The 20821-nt window shown below is 35.7% G+C and overlaps 1 protein-coding gene across 4 annotated transcripts in view; it reads right to left on the bottom strand.

The window, feature by feature from the left end:
* Positions 1-20294, bottom strand: part of SNX29 (sorting nexin 29) — a 145872-nt gene extending 125578 nt beyond the window's left edge. For 3 of the 4 annotated variants that reach the window (XM_072878057.1, XM_072878058.1, XM_072878060.1), the window contains exons 1-7: positions 20192-20294; positions 14309-14373; positions 13383-13435; positions 9671-9795; positions 3433-3613; positions 1468-1538; positions 355-603 (exon numbers count right to left, since the gene is read on the bottom strand). In XM_072878057.1, the coding sequence (XP_072734158.1) occupies positions 355-603; positions 1468-1538; positions 3433-3613; positions 9671-9795; positions 13383-13435; positions 14309-14373; positions 20192-20198 (751 nt within the window). In that variant the 5' untranslated portion in view covers positions 20199-20294. The remainder of the gene's footprint in view (positions 1-354; positions 604-1467; positions 1539-3432; positions 3614-9670; positions 9796-13382; positions 13436-14308; positions 14374-20191) is intronic. The other variant, XM_072878059.1, reaches the window with a different exon arrangement.
* Positions 20295-20821: the final 527 nt, after the last annotated feature.

Raw genomic sequence — 20821 nt, 5'->3', positions numbered from 1 at the left:
AAACATATTAAAAATGAAAAATCATTACATCAGAAACTGCAAGGCATAACCTTATGAATAAGAAATTGAAATTCAGGTTGCAAGCAAAGCACTTTACCAATAAGATAGGTTAGCTTCCCTCTCACAGTGATACAAGAAAGCTAAAATACACATTTATCATCCAGTATTCATACCAGTATTTCTAAAAAATGTCATACTTTTTATTTCACACTCAACTAGTTTGTATGTGTAGTGCACTTATTTTTAAGGTTTTTGTTCCATAACAGTGCATTAAATTTAATTGAAAAAGTTATTTAAACACACTTGAATATTTTGTAAGTTTCTGAATGACACTAACATCGCAAAAATGCTTACCAGCATTTACATTCTTTGAGAGAACAGGAAGTGGGTCAGTGTCTTGATCAGGTTTTATTAGAATCGAGACAGCAGATGATGCAGTTATCTCTCTAAGAAGGCTGCTAACACCCTGAGTGGATTCTTTCAATAATGAGGTTACATTTTGCGTCGATTCCTTTAACAAATCGGACACGGTGGGTGTGCATTTGCTCTGCCCATTTAAGTCCTTATTATCAATGTTGATTGCAAAAAGAATGGAGTTCAGACCTTCGGATAAAAGAAAGGGGGAAAAAAAGACCAAAACCCCACAATATACTTCATACAAAAGCTACAAAGATAGAACCTAAGGATTAACAAAGCTGTGACATATAAAACATTTTTCCCAAAAATTTTCCCACAGTTCTCCATGCATGAATTCTTATTCTTTCATGTACCATTCATACTTTTTTAGATGATATTCAAGCTGATGCAATCAGTTCTGAATTTATCTTGATGGCTGTTCAGCTGCGCATTAAATAAGCAGTAAGTACTGTGAACTCATTTATTTATAACCTTTTATTTAAAACCATTTCACTGCAACTTTAACATTTGTTGGTTCCTATATTCTATTAAAAAAAAAATCCTGTGAACCCTATCTTGCAGAATGAAGCGTGTGACCATGTATCTGAGAAAAGGGGTGTAATAATACATCACTTCTGTCGTTAAACTCTAGAAAAGTAAATTATCTGTTATCATTCCTTACTCTTACTCTCCTTCCATGTATTTACCTATAATTTGGGTCTTACCATAGAAGACTACCATTGCTCTTTTCTAGTCAGAAATAACCCATTTTGTTTTCTCTAAACTGCGCTAGTTTTTTAAAAAAGTTAGCCTTGACTGAGGAAGAGGTAGAAAATTTATGTGAAAAACTTTTGAACTGTAGGAAGGCCAGATCCAGTGTTTTAGCAGTTCATCAATTTGTAGCATAAATTGGCATAATACCTTGGCTATTCACCCTGAATGTGCATCTGACACACATTCTCCACATAAGCAAAGAGTGTGTTAGAGAAGCTCCTTGCAACCAGAAACAGATATAACATCCCAAAATGAAATAATTTTCCAAGAACAGTGGCATTTAAGAGAAAGACTTACCAGCTGCCATCGTAGGGATCATACTAGAACGTTCTTCATCCATCATAAAAGACCAGTCTTCATAGAAGACACTATAATTTGAAAGGAAAAAAAAAAGGAAAAAAAGAATATGCAGTCCTATATTAACATACATTGCACTTCTAAAAGACATGAAAACCCTGAAAAATAAGTATGAGTACACCAATGGATCAAATTGTATGTCATAGTAACTCCCTGAAGCCCTGAAATACATAGCACTGTCTGAACAGTTATCAAAGACATGCTAAATAGTATCTTATGTTCAGTTTCGGCTCTGCATTTTTTTAATGGGAAAAGCGCCACTCAGGGCAAGGAGGTTCATACTACATTAGCAGTCACAATATTTCTCTACACCTTTTTTTAAATAACTATAGTTGACCATAATTACCAAGCCATTTTATAAAATATTAGAATGCATGAATACAAACAAAAAGATCTATTTCATCTTGAGCAGCCTGATCTAGTGAAAGATGTTCCTGCCCACAGCAGGGGGACTGGACTAGATGATCTTTAAAGGTCCCTTCTAACCCAAACCATTCTATTAGTCTATGATTTGGTGACCTGTTTCAATATCCAAAACCACATCAATTACCCTAAATAGTTAGTGTCAACTAGGAATTTGGATGTAAGGAAAAAAAAAAGTTAACATTAATTTCACTGTGAACACATGAATTTAGTTGTTCTAAACTTGGTTCTTTTTAGTAGCAGGATGCTGTATTTTTACTATCAGCATTCAGTTAACCAAACATAAAAACAGATAGCAAGAAAACCCTCAACCTATATTAAATAATTTTGACAGATTCATTTAAAAGTTTCCAAACCAGGTAAGAATTGGGAATGTAAACTGATTCTGTAAATCCCATTTGAATTTGGATGACATTTAAATCTTAAATATTATGGAATAAGCCTTTTTAGAAATAATATTTCATATACAATGCAGAGAGTGTTGACAATCCTGATACTGCGCAAATATTGCTTACAAGCATGAGAGTAATTAGTGACATAGCAATCCAAGTCAGTTTTCAGATTTTTTTTTCCTTTGTTGTTTCATTCATCTTTATTTGATTTCATATCAAAATCTGTCTTGCAAGAAAGCTACAGAGGACTGGAACAGACTAAAAATAAAAAGGCGGCAATAACGAGCTCAGTTCTGGCAATAATCTTATCCAGTACATCCATTAATTGATGCAAATGGAAAGAATGCCTTTCTGCTAAAACCATTGGACTTGATGAAGCTCAACAGTTATTGATAAAAAAGGGAAATACCCATATTTTCAAAAAGAAAAGGAGCTGAAGATGTATGAGGAAAAAGGTAGGACTCAGTTAAGTATGAACTCAAGTGCATTTTGCACACCCCAAGTACCTTAGGATTTCACAATGCATACTAAGTTATCCTCAGTAACTCTGTAACAAGAAGGTTCACAGACTGGTACAAAACAACCTCCAACTGATCTGCAGTAGTAGCTACCTATTGCTTGACTGCTGGAGCTTTTCAGTTACAGTACGAGCATCTCAAAAAGGCAACAGGCAATTACCACTGATGAATTTATAAGATCAAGGCTGCAATTGTGTACTATTTTAATGGAATAAGAGGGGCACCTCAAAGCATGGTGTCAAAGTCTCAGTGAGGAAAACTGATGAAAGAATAGGGAAGGGAGTTAGGAAAGAGGATGGAAATGAAGATGAGGATAGAAGCTTACATTCTCACATGCTAGAATGAAGCCAGTTTCAGGTCACATGTTGATATAGGCACTAGCCACCATCTTAATGGCTGCCAAAACTTCAAAAATTAACAAAACAAAAGTATGAGATTAAGTGGCTTCACTAGCATAGTAATTAATATGGTATATTATTACAGCTGTGGTTTTTGGTTGTTTGGTTTTTTTTAATCTCAGTACTTCGTTTGTCAATACATTTCCTGCATTACAAAGCTACCAAATACAGTACCTGAGTCGATTCTTATCTGCAAGCAGCATATGAACATATCTTTCCAGGGAATGTTCATTTAATGCACAGCGCAACCAAGCCCGGCCTCTACCAATATCTGTAGTAATTGTCTTCAGAGAGTAAAAGCGCTGCAGTTCATGTTTATTCAGAACTTCTTTCACATAGTACCAAAACACTGGCTCTGGAATTAAAAACAACAACAAAAAAGAACCCACCAAAAAACGCTAAGTTCATATCTGAATGCATTTACATGCAATTTCAAAGAACAAGCAGGTAATGGTATATAACTTTGAACAAAGGTGAATCATTTACCATCTTTGTATAACTCTCCAGTTAAATAGGTTATTTATTTCTACAGAACTTGGGCTATTTAAGCACTTGGAACTTTTAACTTCATTGAAAAAGCCGAACACACACATTAAAGGATTCTATCTTACATTTTTAAATAGAATTCACATTTAAAAGCACATTTAAGCTAGTATTTCATCCATAGAACATCCTGTTCACATGTTCAGCTGGGAATATATTACGCAAAGGAAAAAAGTTCTTTAGAACTCTATCTTACTGCTGATTCTGAAATGTTAGATGCTAGGTCCAAAGGAACAGATAGCTCCAGAATTTGCAGATGTGCAAATGACAAATTCATGCTACTTTAAAAAAAAAAAAAAAGTGTTACATTTAAAAGGCAACAATACCCCTTTCCACTAAAATACTTTCCTTGCCCTGTCCCCAAGTACTGATAAAAAGTTTTTTTGCAGTTGCCTCAAATTTCTCAATTGGAGGTAACAAAAATCTACATCAGTAATTGTAAATGTACAATTAAACACCTAGTATTTTACATATTCCTGTTTCTTAACTGAATAAGAATATATTTTAAGGACATATTTATTACAATTCACCTCTTACCATTTCCTGAGGGTGAAAAGAACAACCAAACATCAGATAATTCATCTGTAAGACTTGAATCATTACTATATGGTATAGTTTGGCAATCATTAGTCATTAATGTTGCATCAAATACATACTGCTTGAAAGTATCTTAAAATATAACACTAACAATAACGTTCACGTGGCTTTGATTTGTTGTAGATAGAATTGCTCAAATAACTAGAACAGTTTGAAAGCTGTTCATCTATACAATTAGTAACATATTAAGAGACTGAATTTAAGGAAAATAGGGTATTTTTACAAGCAAAAAAATCTGAGAAACCTAAGCATTACCAAAAAAAATGTAAAACACATCAATCTGTCAGGAAAGACATGTAGGTACTCCTTTTGACAGTTTAATGAATGTCTTTGCTCAACATTTTTTTAAGTTAACAAAAAAGGGAAAATAATTATATTGTACAAGTGAATGGTGCACTATCACCTCAAAGTTTATGCTGGCTTTTGATCATAATCTCAATGTAGGCAGCATAAAGCAGATGTTTAAAGACAGTTAAAAAATTTCCTCAAAGACACAGAAAAAAAATTCACACAAGGGAGAAAAGGATTGATCCTGCCATGCCTTGTTTATAATTTTTCTAAATCTTTTTTAATGTAGTAAGAATTTTAAGAAAAGGCCATCCATGACACTTCTCTTTCTCTCTGCTAAATAAAGAGCATGCAGTCAGATTATGAATAGGTTTTCACCACAGCTTATGATTTCTCTTGGTGAAATATGCTCATTTGAGGGTATGGGTTATTTTATTAATCTCTGCTGAAAGCCAAATACAGCATTAGATTAGCAAAGTTTATAATATAATTTTAGAAACCTAAACACATAACAAGCAGGTTAGACTAATTAACTAAAAGTTTTGCCAAATGTGTCTGACAGCTACGCAAGAATAACCCAGAGTTCCTCTAAATTAGACAAAAGTGCAAAACACAGGAACCATTGAATTGACAATGTAAGATGCAAAACTAAAGGTATATTTTGCTGTACTAGGACCTCACAGGCACATTAACATGCAAACAACAAGGAGGTCCACTGAACATATAAGAGCATTCAAATATCGTATGTCTCACTCTTTTGGCTTCAACTTATTTGATCTCCATTGCAAAAAGAAAATGCATGTATATTAAAAAAGGGTTCCTTAAAATGCCAGATTTGTATCGAGATGATAGTGATTTAATGATTTCATTGTTTCTTGTGACCAATGAGACTCATTTTTTCGTCTTGCTAATGCTCAAAACAATACTAAAGTAGGAAGTGAAAATATTACAGGAATACAGAAAACAAGTAGATTTCCCTTTGTGCTGAGAGTGAAACTCAGTGTTTCTTGGCATTCTGATTATTTACAGATATTGAGGATTTTGAAAAGCTTCAAAATTTGGGTTATCATCAGCTTTTAATCAAAATCTATCCAATGGAAATAAAGTAAGAGCATTCCATACTCTAAGTCCCTCCATGACATACTTTACAAAAACAGTAATGTACATTAGTAAGTACTGTAAGTTACTAATTACTAAGTTCTCTTATTTGAGAGTAGCATTAAATGAAAATCTAAGGCCTAACTGTTGATTATTTTTCATAGCAAATAATCCAATACTTGTTATTCAGAAGTAAGATCATTTTAATTTCAGTAAAATACAATTTGTACAATTGTACTGTAGGCAGAGAAGACACTGACATTATGCAATTCACCCAAATATTAATCACTCTGTGAAAAGTTTATTTAATTTTAATAATATCACAGTTCCAACAACTGCAATACCACCAGTCATTAATCAGCACCAAACAGCAGTCACGTCTCAAGCTGAGAGCATGGAGATCAGCCTGAAGACAGGTTCAGGGCCTTCTTATGCAAAAAAAAAAAAAGTAAAGAAAACGATCTACACTGTGCAGCCATTATGCATTTCAGTGTCTGTTCTGTCAAGTAATTAAAGAACAGTTTCATATTTGTCATGAGTGTCTCATAGTAGAACATTCTTTGCTATAGTTGGAAATATTAGTTCTTTCGCTTTTAATTGAGAGTATCATTAAATGAAGTTTATATTCCATAAGCCTTGGTCTATCATTTTAATTTCTAACCATAGTAACTAATTTTACCATATTAGCCTTCAGCATTACTCTACAATGTCCTACTATTCATAAGCAAGCTACGATATGCAAAGTAGTAAAACTATAAACATTTTGTGACTTAGCGACAATTTCAAAATACATTCCCATTTTTGGTATTGACGTGCCATGAGGCTGTGAACAAGCCACATCTGTAATTCTGCCATGGTTTACCTATCTGTAAACAGATAATACTATCCTACAGTTATAGCATCAAAGCATATACATTAATCTACAGCAATATGCAGCACCAGAACTACTAAAAAAAAAAAAAAGCAACAGAGACAAAATTTTGCTTCAGCCTGAAGAAGAGAAGGCTTAGGGGGAGGGCAGACACTTAATAGCAGCCCTCCAGTACAAGGAAGTCATCAAGAAGACTGATTTAGGCTCTTCACATCAGCACATAGCAGGAGAATAGCAGACAACAGGGATAAGTTAAAACAAGAGAGGCTCAGACTGGATATAAGGAAAAACTCTTTCATCATGAGGACAGTCAAATGTTGGAACGTGGTTGACCAAAGAGATTGTGTAGTCTGTGGAGGTTTTAAAGTCCCAAATGGATAAAGCCCTGAGCAACCTTGTTTAACTTTATAGATTATCTTTGTAGGACTGCAGACCTCCTGAGGACCCTTCCAACTTGAATTAGCCTATGATCCCCTGAGTGCAGAAAAAATACTGCTATGAACTATTACTGCTATTACTGACAGAAAGGTTTCAGCAAGTCTGGAACCTCCAATAAAACAGCAGAAAGAGCAGCCAGAGCTAATGGAAGAGCTGATCTATTTAGAATCTTTCAGCAACATTGTCCTAACAATTTTTAGTGAATACTGCATTAGCTACAGTATTCTCACATAACCTTAACTGAAGTTAAATGGAGACCCTCATATTGTTACAAACTAAAGACAGAATACAGTTTTATTGTTTGCTGGTTTTGTTTAGATTGCTTAACATAAGATTAAAGGAGCTGCCTATGCCTGTAATGACAATACCATCAACTGATACCAAACCACAATGATGTTAGGAATTTTACTTTAATATATATTTAAAAAATTTAAGTATTTCAAATAGGATTTCTAAGTCATAGTTCCAAAGAAATACTACTGGAGTTTTTATTTAAAACTTTTATTTTCATTTAACAAAAACAAAGTAAAACACTGAAGCTCTTAGATGCAAAATGATGCTACATTGTTTACAGCCATTTGAAAGCAGTTTGTCATGAAGTATCTGTAAATTTCCAATAAAAACCACTGATGAACAATTTTATTTTTCAATTGTCAAAGCCTGAATGTATAGCCTAAACAGCAGTATTCCACTATGTTAAAGAAAAATATGACACCTGTGATTATGTTAGACAGAATGGAATATAAATCATACCAGATTCACTTGCCTGAAAGTGATAAAAATATAGAAGTACTTTGTAACTGCTTTCAGGAAAAAAAAAAACAAAACAAAACACTAATTTGCAAAGATAAATGCAAAATAATTTCCATTTTAAAAAAAAAAAGTTCCTCTTCTTAGTCACTGTACAGCATTCAATTTGCTGCAAAGCAGCCACATTTTTGTTCTTGAACTTCCATACATTGCTTAAGCTTCTTAAGGAGTAAAAATGATGTTTTCTTCCTTCTTCCATTCCCCAACCATAGACGACTTTTCCGACTTTCTCCTCTTTCTCCACATCATCTCACTGACAAGCACCCAAATAAGACACACATACACACAAACGTATAGCGAAATTGTTACTAAGTTCCCAAGTATCAGAGATGCACCTTTGTACATCTGATCACTAAAAGACAGGACCAAAAATTTCATACACCCTTGACATTACTCACAGACAAGACAGAAGTCGTAAGAATTATACATAATGTCTTCAAAGTTAAAGACACACTATTTGCATAAATCAGAGAGCGCATAACAGGGGAGAACATTCTCTGCATCAAAGCATAAGACTCTCAATTGCAAGTTGGGGGGATAAAGAGCAGATAACCAAACCACTACCCATTAAAGAGATGGAAACTACCCAGGGGCTTAAAGAGACCACAGAGTACCTAATCCTCAATTACAAACACACACAAGGGACAAAAAAGCATACAGAAGAGCCAAAAAATCTGTAAAGATTGTGTAAACAGCTGAATTTTTTCTTACTTGTCCACTAAGCATCAAGTCTTGCCCATTACTAAGTAAAAGAGGCAAACATGGGAAACTCACCTTCTTCTCTAAAAGCATAGCTATTTTAGCTCCCCAAAAAAGCTAAGTCTGGAGGCTCTAACCCATTTGCAGGAAAGTCAGCACACAAGACCCAACATTTCACCCCATCATCCACAGGAAACAAGTCTGTTGTTACAGCAATTTAAAAACACCATTATATCAAACTACACATTTTGTGTTAATATAATATCCATTATATGCAGTTGTCTGGTGTAACTATAAGTTATGGCTGGAGATCAAAATGTATTAACAATTCTAGTACCACTGAATATATTTTAAAAAAAAACAAAAACAAAACCCCACTATGTGTTACATGTTACACTTGATGGAGTTTCAAAAGCCAAAAAGAAACCTCTTTATATTATGTGTACCCTGTTTAAGAAAAAAGATACTGTATGTCAAACTTCACAACAAAACTGATGAAGATTAACACCTTCATATACTTTTGATAAAAAAAAAAACAAGGGAAACTTCAAGGTGAAGAGAAGGCAAGAAAAATAAAGGAATCTTTTCTTTAAATGTGGGGAAAGTAATAAAACACAACTCAACCAATATAAGTAATGTAAACTTTGTTTTTAAAATTACATCAATACTTAGAAGTTAAACGTATCTGATGCTATAGAATATGGCAGTTAAAGAACAGAGTAAGTCAAGTCTAAGAATGAAAATGTTGTAGTAAAAACTTAACAGCACAATTACACAATGTTTATCCCTACCAGAATTCAAAAGAAATTTGCCAATGATACTATTCATGATGGAACTGCAGGAAGTGCAGATTTCCAAACACCAAAATTTCTAGAGAAACTTGGTATGAAAGTTAAACTAGATTAAGAAAGCAATAACCCTTTTGACTGCTTAATGAGGGTCCAAGTATTAAGTATGCTACAAACAGTCTGCAGTTTGGTGCATTGCTTAAAACTTCCTTTAGAAATCATATCACTTGTTTGCACTTATCAACTGTTTAAAATAGAATAGCTATGATTAATGAATTACCTGTTTCAGTTTTACTGGAGAAACCTGCTGCCTGTTTGATCGCTGCTGCTGTTAATGCTAGTCCTCGGCTCCTCCTCAGACCATGCTGTAACACAGCTTCAAACTGAGCACACAAACAAGTGACTCTGCAACAGAATTTTTAAAGAAATCATGTGAAAAGAACAGTCAACTATGCTTCTGTAGAGTAGGTTTATTCCAAATCTCTGAATAGAGAATGTAAAGGTGAACCATTATCTTAATATGTAGTGAAAGACCCCTTGTATGTACTAATCTCATTATTTGCAAACAGTATAATCTACTTATACCCACAATCTCATCATGACTACCCAAAGCTGGGGCACAAGTTACATTCAGAAGAATTAGCAATCAATTTGAGAAATCATCCTCACCTGCTATACTGGTTGTTAGTCATGTTATTTCAGCTTCAGATTACCTACTTTTCATGTAATGCAATTATATTTTCATAAATATACTTTGTACTACACATGCAATAAATGATTTTCTGAAAATATGCTATAACTTCCTACACAATTAATAGACAATTTTGTTAATTTGCATTAGTACACTATAATTCAAGCCTAGGAAAACAACTAAACATACATTTTAATGTCCTTCAGAAATCCTAGGCATAGGGAAACAAGAAAGATTTTTCTGTAGATGTGTTGAATCTTCAGTTTTTGATGTTGTTCTCTACAATGCTATTTATAAATTTCCTGATTTTTTTTAAGCATAACCCAGTTAATAAATCAATTTTCACACAGGTAGAAACACTGTAAAACCAGCAAAGTTTTAAAATTCAGCCTGCCAAAGAAAGGAATATTATTGTAACCTACAGAGAATAGTAAGGCTTAAGGTATAACAGACATGAATGCAATCTGTTTGTTTGAAATCTTATTTTCTCTAAGTTTTACTTTTGCCATTAAGTAAACAATATAACTCTTAAGCTTTGAGAAAGTTGTCACCTGGCTGCCAAAGCTGATTACTACAAGTAAGGACAGATACTTTAACCAAGTTCAAGCAAATAAATAAAAACACTTGAGAAAGTGGCTCAGGACTCTGCCCTGGCATTCCAGAAGTACAGAGTTCTATTCAGGGTCACAAAAAAGCACAAGATCTCAGGAGGAATCCTTACAGAAAAAGAGATATATTAACTGTAATTGCCCTAGACAGAAGAGTTTTTAACATATAATGCTTTCCAGTACATCTATGTTAGGAAAACTTTACTTTGTTAGGAAAACTTTATTAATAAAGCAGAATATAACTCAAACAATACTTAAGATGATTGTGGAGCAGTTGTGATTAATTTTTGCCAAAAAGACTGCTGCTGTTACAAATGGAAATTCCAGCAGATACATGACCCCCCAAGAAAAAAAAAAAAAAAAATCTACTTGACTTTTTCGATTCAGAAAAAGCAGAACAGAAACAAGGTTCTGTGAAAGAGCTCATATTATTAAAAATCCATGTGCACTGAGAATCGAAGCAAGAAAACTGTGCAGTATTTTACAGGAAAGTTTAGCCACTAGTAAAACAAAATAAAATTTTAAAAAATCAGGTATTCTACAATGCCCAATATACATAGTGTATTTACTAGACAGCATCACAAGGGTATGTTAAATAAACAAATACAGAAAAACATGGAGAAGTCTAGTGTACATAGACATAGTAGAACTTTGAACAATTATAATTTCAAAAAAAACCACTGGGAGAACACAACTTGGAGAGTCATGGATTTTACTGGATTGTGACCTCAATTCTCAGACTATCCTCATTTTCAAAATTATTTCACAATATTTAGCATAGTAACAACCTCAAACACCATGGAATTTAGGGAAAAAAAAATTCTATTAATGTAATCTCCACTTCCTTTTTAATCCTGAAACTGCCTAGCTATAATCCATTATTCAGCACATCTACTGAATTCTAAGGAAAATATTTATAAGTAAAATTTGGCCAGCATATATCCTTGGAATCCTAACTCTCACCGTTTATTAGAAGACAAATACTAAAGGTCAACATTCAAATTATTAAACAACTGCAGCAAAGCAGTTGTGCAAGCAAACTGAGCAACAAAGCAGAATTTATAGATCCAGAAAATTTGCCCTACATAGGAGGTACCTCCTTCTAGCCGAGTTTACACAATCTACTACAAAGGCAAACGTCGTCAATACATTGTCTCACATAAACTAAACAGTAAAGATTAAATAACTATCTCTAGTTGATGCTTCTGTGCCAACAGCTATAGCTGCACAGCCAGTCCAACTGCTAGGTGCTTCAGCCCCACCATCCCTTTATCCCACCTGCACCTTCTTGCTTCCTCCCTCGCACCAGCTTCTGTCCATCAAACCCTGTGCTGAACAGATGCTGTACAGAACTGTTTCCACTACGCTAGTTCAATAGAACACTATTTCTCTAAGTCTGTTTCCCCAAAACACTGTAGGCTGAAACAGCCAAGGGCAGGACAGGATGACAGGAGTAGCCAAAAGTCAGACAGGCTTAAGCTGCCATGGAGTAGCACTAACCTGGAGTTTCACACACAGGTAATGCACAGGAGCTGCATTACAAGCTGCTCCTGAAAGGAGATGGGTTTGCCCTCTCATCCCTTGTTGCTTCTTCCTCCTCTTCTGCACTTCCCATTGCTTCTAGCTGCGTGATCTTCCCCTCCTTGCAGCAACGCTAGCATTCACCAGACATTTTACTGATTTAACTCACTAAAATGGCAGAAAGTTATCCTTTTCCATTATTTCTTCTTTTACTAAATTAATTCAGAGGGGACTGGATGATCACCAGGCATTGCTTAAAAAGGCAGTGGAAAGGAGTAGTACTGAAGTCAGGGACCTTGAGGAGATAATTGAACCCTCCCCATCCCTTCAGCAGCAATGAATTGTTATGTTGGCTTTCCAGAAGTCATGAAACCACACCCTTTGACATGTTCTTAAGGACTGAACTGGGAGGGGATTGGAGAGAATTTTATGCATCATTTATAAATGGTCAACAGATAATTAACTTCTTCCCAAAAGGCAGAGTCAAATTTCAGGGACAACGAACAACTGCATTTAATCCTGGTGTTTTATTTATCTGAGATTCTTTGATAGGACAGATTTGGAGAAAGACTCAATAGGATACAAAAAGAACTGCACTTTCTGTCTGCCAGTCATCAACTTAAAAGCCTTAAAAATCCATATGCCATATCCAACAACAAATGCAACTAATAGGAATTAAATTACTTTTTTGACTCACATTAATAAAAAGGAACAACTTCTTGTACAGAAAAAGAAGAAAAACAGGTTTAAAACATGTCAGGAATAAGAAAAAAATAAGAATGAAAATTTTCTTAATGACTATGTGTTAAACACACTTGACACTGAAGTGTCAAGCTTCACGAAACACAGGTTTATTGGTAATAAATACGCATTCATTTTAAAAGAGGTTTTAGGGAAGGTAAATTCTCCCAATCTCATGTTTAGACCTCAGAATTCAATGCTTTGTCATGAACTCTGCAGCCACTTAAACACTTGTAACTTCATACAGAAGAACACTCTTTGTTAAGCTGTCAAATTTGTAATAAGATGAAAAATTCAGAGTCCCATGTCAGTGTTTGTGTAAACAAAGGGAACTAGGGTTATTTTGAGCATGTCAAATATCTTGTGCCATATGTTTTATGTCATTATGATACATAATCTAAGCATGTTAAAACTTTCTCAGACTATTTTACCTGCTATCAGAGTCTGAAGCAATTTCTTTTCTTCCTCCAAACCGTATTTGACACTGCAATAAACAGATTTTAAGAAATTCTTGTTACGCTAACAAACTCAATATTCTGAAATATTTCCATATAAGAAACAAAGTCATAACAAAAAAGGAAGAAGTACAAAATAAAGCATTGGCAAACACAGCCTGTAACCAAAAAGTGCTTTACAGCATCATGTTCCACTAAATGGGCAACTCTTACAGTTCAAATATAATCTTGCTAGCCAGAACAACACACCTGCAGATCCTTCAATAAATTTAAAATTGAGTAAAAATTACTACTTTTGAGTTTTAAATGTACACCCACAAAAACAAACACTGCTCCTATTCAGCTCAGTGCTACAATTACAGAAGTCATTCTTCATAAAACTTATAATTTGGCTTACTTTTGAGGCATTCTTTTGCCTCCCAAGCTCTCCTAAATCTAATCTAGTCTATGAAATTCTACTTGCTGAACTTCATGTTGACGCAAGATACATCCATCCATAAATAAATCCCATCTTTACCTGTATTTTAACCATTCACTAAAATCCTAGTGTAAAGAAGAAAAGCTGCTACTGTAAAACGTTAACCAATTTAGCCTTTGCAGTAGACTACAACTTAGTTCAGTCAAATAAGTATTACAAATACATATTTATAATATATATTCTATATTATTATATATATTTATAATATATATAAATATTACAGAAATAATCTGTCAAGAACAAGAATTTTAAACAAATACTGCATAACAGTTGTTTGCTAGCAGACACAACAACTCAGTAGTACTGTGTGAAGGACGATTTCTTCTTTGGCTGGTAAAGAGGAGAAAAAAGGGCAAAGACAGTTCCTGCTAGTACTGACAACTCCGAGTAAGTATACTGTGGAAATATGTATCGGATTTCTCACCTGTTTAACTGCATCCAGTAGCCGTTCTAGAAGAAACTGTCGTTTAGTGTCATTGTTCTGTGAACCTGAAATTCAACAAAATTATATCATTTTAAAATAAATAGATTTTTAAGAAAAATACATTCGGGCCCTGAAAACTTTCTTCCCATGACAATTATTCTATTAAATGTATTAATGTATTTTCTATAAGTAAAATGATGCAGTATAAGTCTGTGCTTTGAGGTTTCAAGTAGCCTTTCTCTCATATGCAGGAATACTGTTTGAAATATCATCTAGAGTCTTATTTTAGTAAGATTTTGGTTTCATGATATCAGGTATATTGCAGCAATACCAAATATAGTATGATTGTGCACAATCAACACAGCTTGCCCCTAGCTTCTTAGCACAACCACCTGTGGGGCCATACTGCAAGCCTGGAACTGACCTAGTTTAAGATTTTTTTTTTTATTTTTTTTTTCTTGTTGGTGGTTGGATTAGGTGTATGATGGACCTCACACTGCAACCCCATAAATGTTCATACTGGGACAACTACAAGGGTAATATATCATCATAGCACAAGAAAAGAATGGAAAATGAGAAAGAGACATCAGGAATATCTTCTTACTGTCAAACAATCTTACTGCAGAAAGAGTCTTAAGTCAGGTGAACAGAGAGCAATTGTTACAATAAATCCCTTAAAATTTAACTACCAGCATAGTTCTTCCTGATTAACACCTATAAAATCTAGTTTGTTACTATACAAGCAACTACACAAGACAATCTTTAACTTCTCAATCACTTCAACAACAAATAGCATAATACTTTGCTTGTCGGAATATGCTTTATAAACTCCCATTAATATGTGTAAAATTTATTGTTTAATTAACCTACATCACCTCTATCATTCTTTATTCTGAGCTTAAGTTCAAAATATCCTTCAAGAACCTCTGTGAGCTCTCTGGAATTAAAGTCATTCTATTCTTCTTTTCCTCTCAAAGAACATACAACTAACATATGCATAAACTGAAAGCCAATTATCAAAACTCTGCATGAGCAAGTTCCTCCAGATAGTGAAAATCAAACACCACACAATTAGTCCTCTAGTAAATAGAAATTACATCAAAGATATGTGTCTCTTCCTCTCGCTGTCCAACACTGCAAGGTCCCAACCCCAGAATTTCCTTTCTTCATAGTCCCATTCAAAGTAGTTTGCTCCTAAACAAGCAGGAGGGGAGAGAATTTGTCCTACTGAAATTATTCTGCCTTTGTTTCATCTTAAAGATGGGATTAGAAGAAGAAAAACCCCACAGTAAGTCTGTAATACACAATGCCAGAATAAAGAAGACAATAGGAAAAACATGCAAATGTAGCTGCTAGCTAACTAAGCTTCACAACGCTTATTTAGCTCACCACAGTGGATTTTCAAGAAGTTATACTTCTGATTTTGAACTCTGACTCAAAGTGTGCAGACATGTGATGTATGAGGTTTGGTTCTGTTAGTCAAATACTCCGATGCATGCAAACTCAGGTGAAGATGCAAACAATGTTCAATGCTAGTAAAGGGCTCTAGAAACAAACCCCATACCAAGTAGGTTTTAACTTCCAAACAACTATTCCAGTTATGCCACTGTGAAGATAAGTTTAAATTCATATAATCCCTGCGACTCCACTTTGTGCTCCTTCAGAGACTACAATTTTATTAAATTATATTCAGTGTTGTTACCATGCATGCATTGCCAAAAATGGAGACACATGCCTATGCATCTAAATGCCTTATAATAAAACACATAACTGTAAAATAAGGAAAACAATTAAGTCCCAACTTTTAGTACAACCCCTCATGCACAGTAACATGGAATATCCACAAACCTGCCCATTTTCTCTACTGTTTCAAAACTCATTACTTCTACAGTCTTATACTATCCACATACCTGCGAGAATAGGCATAATGCAGCATTTCTCTTCCTATTAACAGTTTGAGACTACTTCAGAACAAATGCATGTAATTAATAATTTCACAACCTGAAAAACATCTATCAAATGAAAATACTAAGTATGTGGGTTAAGTTTGTCTTCGAAATGTAATACATGTTAGTTTTTAAATTCACATCTCTTTGGCATCTTTGTATCTATTTGGTAACACAGAAATGGTTTGCAACTAGATACCAGACTGTGAACAATATAAAAAAATGCATAAATACAGAAAACCTAGAGATGATCACTATACTAATTGACATTCTAAAAGACTAAAGCATGTGATATCAAACAGCCTTAAATTTACACAGACTGAGCGCAGTGTAATGTGTATTTTGTCTTTATTTTACTTGTAAATTTGTACTCGTAACAATTATGACTACACGTGATTACAATCAATAATTTCCATAAGCAGTTCAGATCACCTTCACCATTAACAGGGCTATGAGGCCACATAATATCTATACTGAGGGCTGGCCGAGGTTTCTGCTCAATGCACGTCTTCAGAATTCTTCTATTGCTGTGCTTAACACAGAAATTTTGCAGGTAGAAAAAAAAAGTCAAAGACTTTTAATGTTAAAAAATGTTAGACTATTCACAAAGTCTAAGATTTTTTAAAAATTGAAAGATTAAATTGTGTGTTTTTTCAAGCAGCGGATATATTTTTCTTTGTAATAAGCCTAGAAAATGTAGTACTATTCAGCAGTGGTTTTGTTTCAAGTAGGTGGAAAGTAAAAATAAATCTCTACCAACTCTATTTAAGATTTTGCTCTTTTACAGTCTTCATTTTCTAAACTAAGTATTTAAAAAAAAAAAGCATATTTTCAGATGAATTTTCATTCGCACCAAAAAAGCATTTTCATTCACATCAATTAAGTGTGATCAACTCCAGTTGATTTAAAGCCTAACAGTGTATTACAAACTGACCAAAATACCCTTCTACTGATTCAGAATAGCAGTAAAAACTGCAGTAACACACACACAAATGCAAAACATAAAATGCATAAAAACAACATTACTCAGAAAAAAGGCTATATTTAGACCATTGCAATAAAAAAGGAAGTTCATACATGAGTCTAAAAATAATTGTGAAAACATAAGTATAAGATTGCAAAAACTAAGAAACTTAAAGAGACTCCCATCAACATCTCAGTCAAAAAGGGATAAAAATAGGCTCAGGTACTGCACCTGCCTCTATGACCCTTGTCATCTTTTGTTGTTCAGAGTCATGCTTTCCTATTTTTAAAACAAACTTCTCTCCATACCCTGACAGAAATATCCACACCTACAGCAGAAGAAAACTGACTATGCAAGTAAAGGAAACCAGGATTTTCATCCAATTCTTTATAGGTACAGCTCTCTTCAGCACCACATGTAGCATATAGGTTAAAAAAAATAAATCTCAGATCGCTCTTACATACTTCTTGAAGTCTTGTGTGCAAAATTTCAGACTGCAATTCCTTTTGCTTGCTCTAGTACAGGCTGTGAGGGTACAAGTTTAAGGTAAAACAAAGACAGACCTAATTTAAATACTACCTTGTACTACAACATTATTATGATTCTACTGCCTCATCCTGAATTAGTCACATTTTTGTATGTTTTTTGAAACTGTCATTAAACAAGTGACAATACCCCTAATTCTTGACAAGTACATAAATCTAATATCCTTGTGTTACTTCCTTTTAAAGTTTAGCCTATTCAACACTGTCCAATAAAGTATGAGTATGTAATTAGTAAGTAGCATTAGTAATATTAAAGTAATGCTCAAATCAACAGGAAGTTACCTTCACATCCACTAGAAACACACTGTAGCTAAAAAAATATATGTTAAAAATAATTATAGCCACTAAGGAAAGAGGTTCTTCTATCTATATTTTATGAGCAGCCCTTTTTCTTTTAAAGGCTAAAATTGGGCAGGGAAATAAGTGTAGATAGTGCTATTACAGCAGCTAAAAAAAGGACATGGTTAAATTTGATGATGTTAACATTAGCTATCTCCTTTATCTGAAACAAGCATGATAATGATACACATTTCTCTGTCCTGATCGGTTCCACTTACATTATTCTGGAAAAATACTGTACAGTATTGTATAACAGTAATGTTTGGCAAAGTGCAAAATTAGTGTTCTTTTCGTTATCTTGCCGTCTAATCAAAATTGTTGGAAAAGTCATATAGGTCTTGGCAAGGGCTACACATGGGAGGTTAGCCATGCAATTGAGCTACTAACCTTAATGCCACCTTAGGCATTATTCTATTTTAAGTAATCAAATGTTTTCTCTTCTCATAAACCTGTATCTCTTCACTGTTATTAAAAAAAAAAAAAAAAAGATTAAAGGTATTAAAAATAACTACATGATGAGGCTTTATGCCACAAGAGGTGCCACCTTGCCTTTTAAGTCACAGAATTCAAACAGAGCTCCCAAAGCTGACTCTCCTAGGAAGATTTAGGCTCCAATTTGCACAAATTTGCACAAGGCTAGTCCCAGTCTGAACTCGTCTTGAAGGGCTGAGGTTTTCCATATGAAAATCCTGACTCTTAAAAACTTCAGAATTAGGATTTAGTCTATATTGTGTCAAGATCTGAAACATTTGAGAAACTTTCTTTTTCCATGGTTTGAAAGATTTGACTGTTACTTGCATTTTTCACAATGCTAATTAACAGTTTTCCCCACAATAATCTTTTTTTTCCCCTCATGTCTTCTTCCATAAAAATCTTTCATTTTCTTCTTACCACAAAGGTGAGAAAACAGAAAAATACAACTGAAGTGTTTTCATTTTCATTTTTGGTTTCATTTTCAGAAATTACTGCTATCCATAAAACATGCAGCATTTAGTTACTCCAGTTAACTCTTCAATTTTTTTCTTATTATCTTTGGCAACAGATCTCATCTTGTATTAAATCAGGGTGGGAGAAAAATATACAATCTAATTTTCAGGTGCAGAGTGTTGCCTGCAACTTCCATTACTGAAGTTGTATAAGCAGACCCATGAAAGCATTTACTAAAGCACTTCCCTTCTTAAACAACCCCCAAACAAACCCTTGCCAGTGCGTTTTAAGACATCCTTTATACTTACAGGAAAAATCTATTAAAATTTATTCCTTCATCCTACCAAACAACTCTCCATACTGGCCCATTCAAGTGGCTATGCTTCCTCCAGTCCTAAAGTTTATGGGTCCTAATTCTCATGCAAAGCTTTTTAATATGTCCCCTCACAAACACCTCAAAAACCTCAGGATTTAGCACACCCACACACACCACTTCACTGTAACACGGAGGCCAGAAATGAACACATCCACAAACGACACACACCTGTCAGGACTGAGTTAGACAAACAGCAACAATGCACCCTAAATACTGGAAGGGGCTACTTTTTCCACTAGTCATGCTTCTCACCTTTCTCACCAACTGCATGTTAGTAAGTTCATAATTTTTTTAATTATTATTTTCTCTTGATCATTTGTTTTCTCGGGAATATTTCCTGTGATTTTGCACAGTTGAGGCAATGGAGATCCCTGCAGACCAGCATCACTTGTGCTGTGAGCCAGTGTCACGGTCAAGGGCAGGCTTTAGGACTTAAAACGAGGTAAAACACCACTTCTGGGGGGCTCTGGGAGCCAAAATGAGGAGCGGGGTGTGGTGATGCAGGCAGGGGCTGAGCCCTACCCCGCACTGCGGGGCCAGAGAGGCCAAAGTCTCCTGTGCCTCACCACGCCACAGCCCCCAGCCCCAGCGGGGAAAAGCAAGGGGGGAGAAAAGGGCCTCGGCCCACAGCGGACAGGGCCACACCTGACCGAGCAGGTAGCGGAGCTGCGGGGACCCCCCGGGCAAGCTCTGCCCGCGCCAGCCCCGACAGCGCCCCAGAGACCCGGCGGCCTCACCAAGCGCGCCCTGGTAGCGGAGAGGTCCCCGCTCGAGTCCTCCACTCACCACTCATGGTGGCCGCGGGGCTCGTACCCTCCGTCCACCGGACCCGGACCCGGTCCCTCCTCCCGCACAGCCCAAAGCCGGGCCGGCCAGCGCACGCACTCCGCCCCGGAACTCCGCCCCACCGCCCCGGAAGGTAAACACCGCTCCGCGCCGCGGCCCCGGCGTGCGGCAGAGGGCTCTTCAGCGCCCGCAGCGAGCCCTCACGGTGTCGCCTTCTCTCACCGCCGCCGAGCGCGGGCTCCTGCCGGGCGCGCGGTTGCAAGCGCCGCGTGCCGCCCTTCGGAAAAAGGCGCGAAGCTGTTCGCCTCCTTCCGAGCGGCGGCTCTGGCGCTGGCCCGCTCCTCCGCCAGCAGCAAACCTTCCCGCGGGCGGGGGGACGCAGGGGCGCCCAGGGTGCGCCCAGCCCCGGCGGCAAGTCCTGTGGCAATCCCTCCGCTTTACAGAAAGCCTAACGGTCTACCTCGTGCAGTAATTCTACGGGGAAGTGAAGAAATACCGGGCAAATGAAAGATGAGGAAAATGGACATTAAATGTTCTGTACTGTCATATGTGCTATGTAAGCTAAAAGCCCTGAAAGGTTCATGTTTCAAAAAAAACGGTACAGAAATTATGAAACCTCTTAATACAAAA

This window comes from Ciconia boyciana, chromosome 13 (assembly GCF_034638445.1).
Source record: "Ciconia boyciana chromosome 13, ASM3463844v1, whole genome shotgun sequence".
Classification (NCBI taxonomy): Eukaryota; Metazoa; Chordata; class Aves; order Ciconiiformes; family Ciconiidae; genus Ciconia; species Ciconia boyciana.
The sequence above is the reverse complement of the archived record's forward strand: the minus strand, read 5'-3'. Positions and strand labels throughout refer to the sequence as shown.